General features: G+C 37.7%; 1 protein-coding gene across 1 annotated transcript; it reads left to right on the plus strand.

Moving 5' to 3' along the window:
* Nucleotides 1–399: 399 nt before the first annotated feature.
* LOC104228561 (transcription elongation factor TFIIS-like) lies at nucleotides 400–2,770 on the plus strand. Its single transcript, XM_009781038.2, has 3 exons — nucleotides 400–512; nucleotides 644–821; nucleotides 1,542–2,770. The coding sequence occupies exons 2-3, from the start codon at nucleotides 657–659 to the stop codon at nucleotides 2,493–2,495; spliced, it is 1,119 nt and encodes a 372-aa protein (XP_009779340.1). The 5' UTR covers nucleotides 400–512; nucleotides 644–656; the 3' UTR covers nucleotides 2,496–2,770.

Consider the following 2,770-nt stretch of genomic DNA (forward strand, 5'->3'; position numbering starts at 1 on the left):
AATATAAAAGCTATTAATGCATGCATTAGCAGGGTTAAAGAAAAATTATACTTAAAGTCCCTTAAAACTAAAGAATATAGAGGATATTTTTGTAAAAAACTAACTTTCTTTAAAAACATGGGATGCATTTTGATTTTTAATAATAAATAATAAATAATTTTTGCATTACTAATACGCCTTAATCCGTACTGCTCTCATACACCATACCAAACGACCCCTAAGGACCATTCACCTTATATAAAACACATTGGTCGAAATTTTCTAGAAGTCACGTGCGTATTGTTTCTCCCAATTTCCGAGTTTTACCCAAATTTCAAAACACGCCTATTAATTCTACACCGTCTGATCATACATCGTTCTCCTCATCACTGCCGTCCGATCACTCACACGTGCCGCAAACAACCTCTTTTATCTCTTCCCTCTCCTAGAACAAAGTCGTAAAACTCAAAAACTCCTCCAGCTCCCACATCAAAGCTAGGGTTCTATTCGGCCGTCAAATTTCACAGCGGCAGGTTTAATTTCGTCTTCTCATTCGTAGAATTTGTTAACAGTTCTTTAACAGTTACTTCTTTTTTTGGAATTTCTGTGTATGTGCATGTGGAATTTGTAATTTTTGTTAATTAATTTTGATTTGATTGTACAGTGGAGAAAAAAGTATGGAGAAGGAGCTAATTGAGCTGTTTGAGACGGTAAAGCGAGCCGCCGATGCAGCTGCCGTCGACGGCGGTGCAGATTCGTCGCCGGAGGAGAGTAGGTGCGTTGACGTTTTGAAGCAGCTTAAAAAGTTTCCTGTCAATTATCAAGTCCTCGTATCTACACAGGTAACAATACGTTTTTTCTTTGCGTTTTTGATTTTAATTGTTTAATTTATTTAGAAGGTAATTTTTATTATGCGTGCGTGATTTTTGATAAACAAGCTTCTGCTTGTCGTGTACATTTAACTTTTCTTTATTGGAAAAGGCTTGCAGTTGTATCAAACTTTGAAAAAATTTGAAGTGATTTGAAATTTTTTGTGAACTGATAAATACATATAGAATATGTCACACACCTAGTGGCCAATAAAGTTGGAACAATCCACGGGAGATTAGGGTTCAAGTCCTAGCGAAGTCAGAAAACACTAGTTTCTTCCCATTTTTCTAAGTCTTTGGACAGAGTTATCTATACCTCTCCTGGTAGGAGTTAGCAGAAACTGGTAGATTAGTTAAGGGGTGTGCAAGTTAGAAGGTTACCATTGCTATTTCTTTTGCTAAAAAAGCAAGATGTCTCAGAGTGGTGTTTGGTTGGCAAAAATGCTTCTTTTTGAAAGAAGTTAAAATTCATTCTCTGAAGTTGGAAGATAAATATTCAAAAAAGCTTTGCAAACAAACAAATTTGAAACACTGAAAGTATAATTTGCAAACCTCTTACAATCAATTTTCCAGCAAAACACCATTTTTACAAACAATGTTATGCTTATTGTTTACTATGACAGCCTATCACTTGATGCTAGTGAGAAGCCTATGATCCCTTTCCTGTATTTGACTTAAGGAAACATGTTTCAGGTGGGTAAACGTCTTCGGCAGTTGACAAAACATCCGAGGGAGAAGATCCAGGCTTTGGCATCTGATGTGGTTCAGAACTGGAAAAATATAATCGTAAGAGAAACTTTGAAAAATAAGAACAGCAATGGAGTAAATGGGGAATCCGTGAAAGATGAATGTCCTGGTGCTACTGCTAATGAAGCCACTAAATCTCAGATAGCCAATCTGGTGAAGGTTGAAAAGGTGTCAAGGGTTGATAATGTAAAAGTTGAGAGGATGACCTCAAAATCTGACAATGTAGTGAAGTCAGAAAGTTCGTTTACTGTTAATGCTGTGAAGACTGAAAAGAGAACTGTTTCTGATAGCATAAAAGTTGAGAAGATATCAAAAGATGGGAAATTGAGCTCTAATGTGGCAAGTGTTGCTCCGCCAAAGTTGGGCGCTCTAATTTATTGCAAGGACTCCGTGAGGGACAAAGTTCGGGAACTCCTTGCAGAGGCTTTATGCAAAGTCTCAGGCGAAGTAGATGACGATTTGAGGGATGAGGTAAATGCATGTGATCCGAATAGAGTTGCAGTTCAAGTAGAGACTGCAATGTTTGAGAGGTGGGGTAGATCTAATGGTGCCCAGAAGTTCAAGTATAGGTCTATAATGTTCAATATCAAGGATCCAAACAATCCAGATTTCCGGAGAAAAGTCCTTATAGGACAGATTCCTCCTCGTAGTATTACTGAACTGACACCAGAAGAAATGGCAAGTGAAGAAAGGCAAAAGCAGAATGAGAAAATTAAAGAGAAAGCGTTATTCAATAGTGAACGTGGGCTTCCTGCACAGGCTAGTACCGATAAGTTCAAGTGTGGTAGGTGTAGAAAGAATCAGTGCACCTACTATCAGATGCAAACACGGAGTGCAGATGAACCTATGACCACGTACGTGACATGCGTGAACTGCCAAAATCGCTGGAAGTTCTGTTAAATTTGAGCCAGTATCCATTTATCATTTACTGGTATCACATTGTGAGCTTCATAGGCACCCTCTCTTAACCTTGATGTAGTTCCTAGTTCATTTTTTCATTTTCTTCTTGGAGGCAATCTCATTATGCCTGCACAGGATCGCTGAGATAGTTTATTGTGCGAGATGTTATGACATTGTATTTTTTTCCTCATTTCTAGGCTAAAAAAATTGCTCTACAGAAAATGCAGTTGTATTGGAAAGAAATAATTATAAATTGAAGATGCATTTGTGGGCAA

The sequence above is a fragment of the Nicotiana sylvestris genome, chromosome 5 (assembly GCF_000393655.2).
Source record: "Nicotiana sylvestris chromosome 5, ASM39365v2, whole genome shotgun sequence".
NCBI classification, from domain to species: Eukaryota; Viridiplantae; Streptophyta; class Magnoliopsida; order Solanales; family Solanaceae; genus Nicotiana; species Nicotiana sylvestris.

Bases quoted from the DNA above. Each gene is read 5' to 3' on its own strand.
- LOC104228561 (XM_009781038.2), top strand. From the start codon at position 657: ATGGAGAAGGAGCTAATTGAGCTGTTTGAGACGGTAAAGCGAGCCGCC. The intron at 822-1,541 runs GTAACAATACGT...AACATGTTTCAG, and splicing joins AAGTCCTCGTATCTACACAG to GTGGGTAAACGTCTTCGGCA.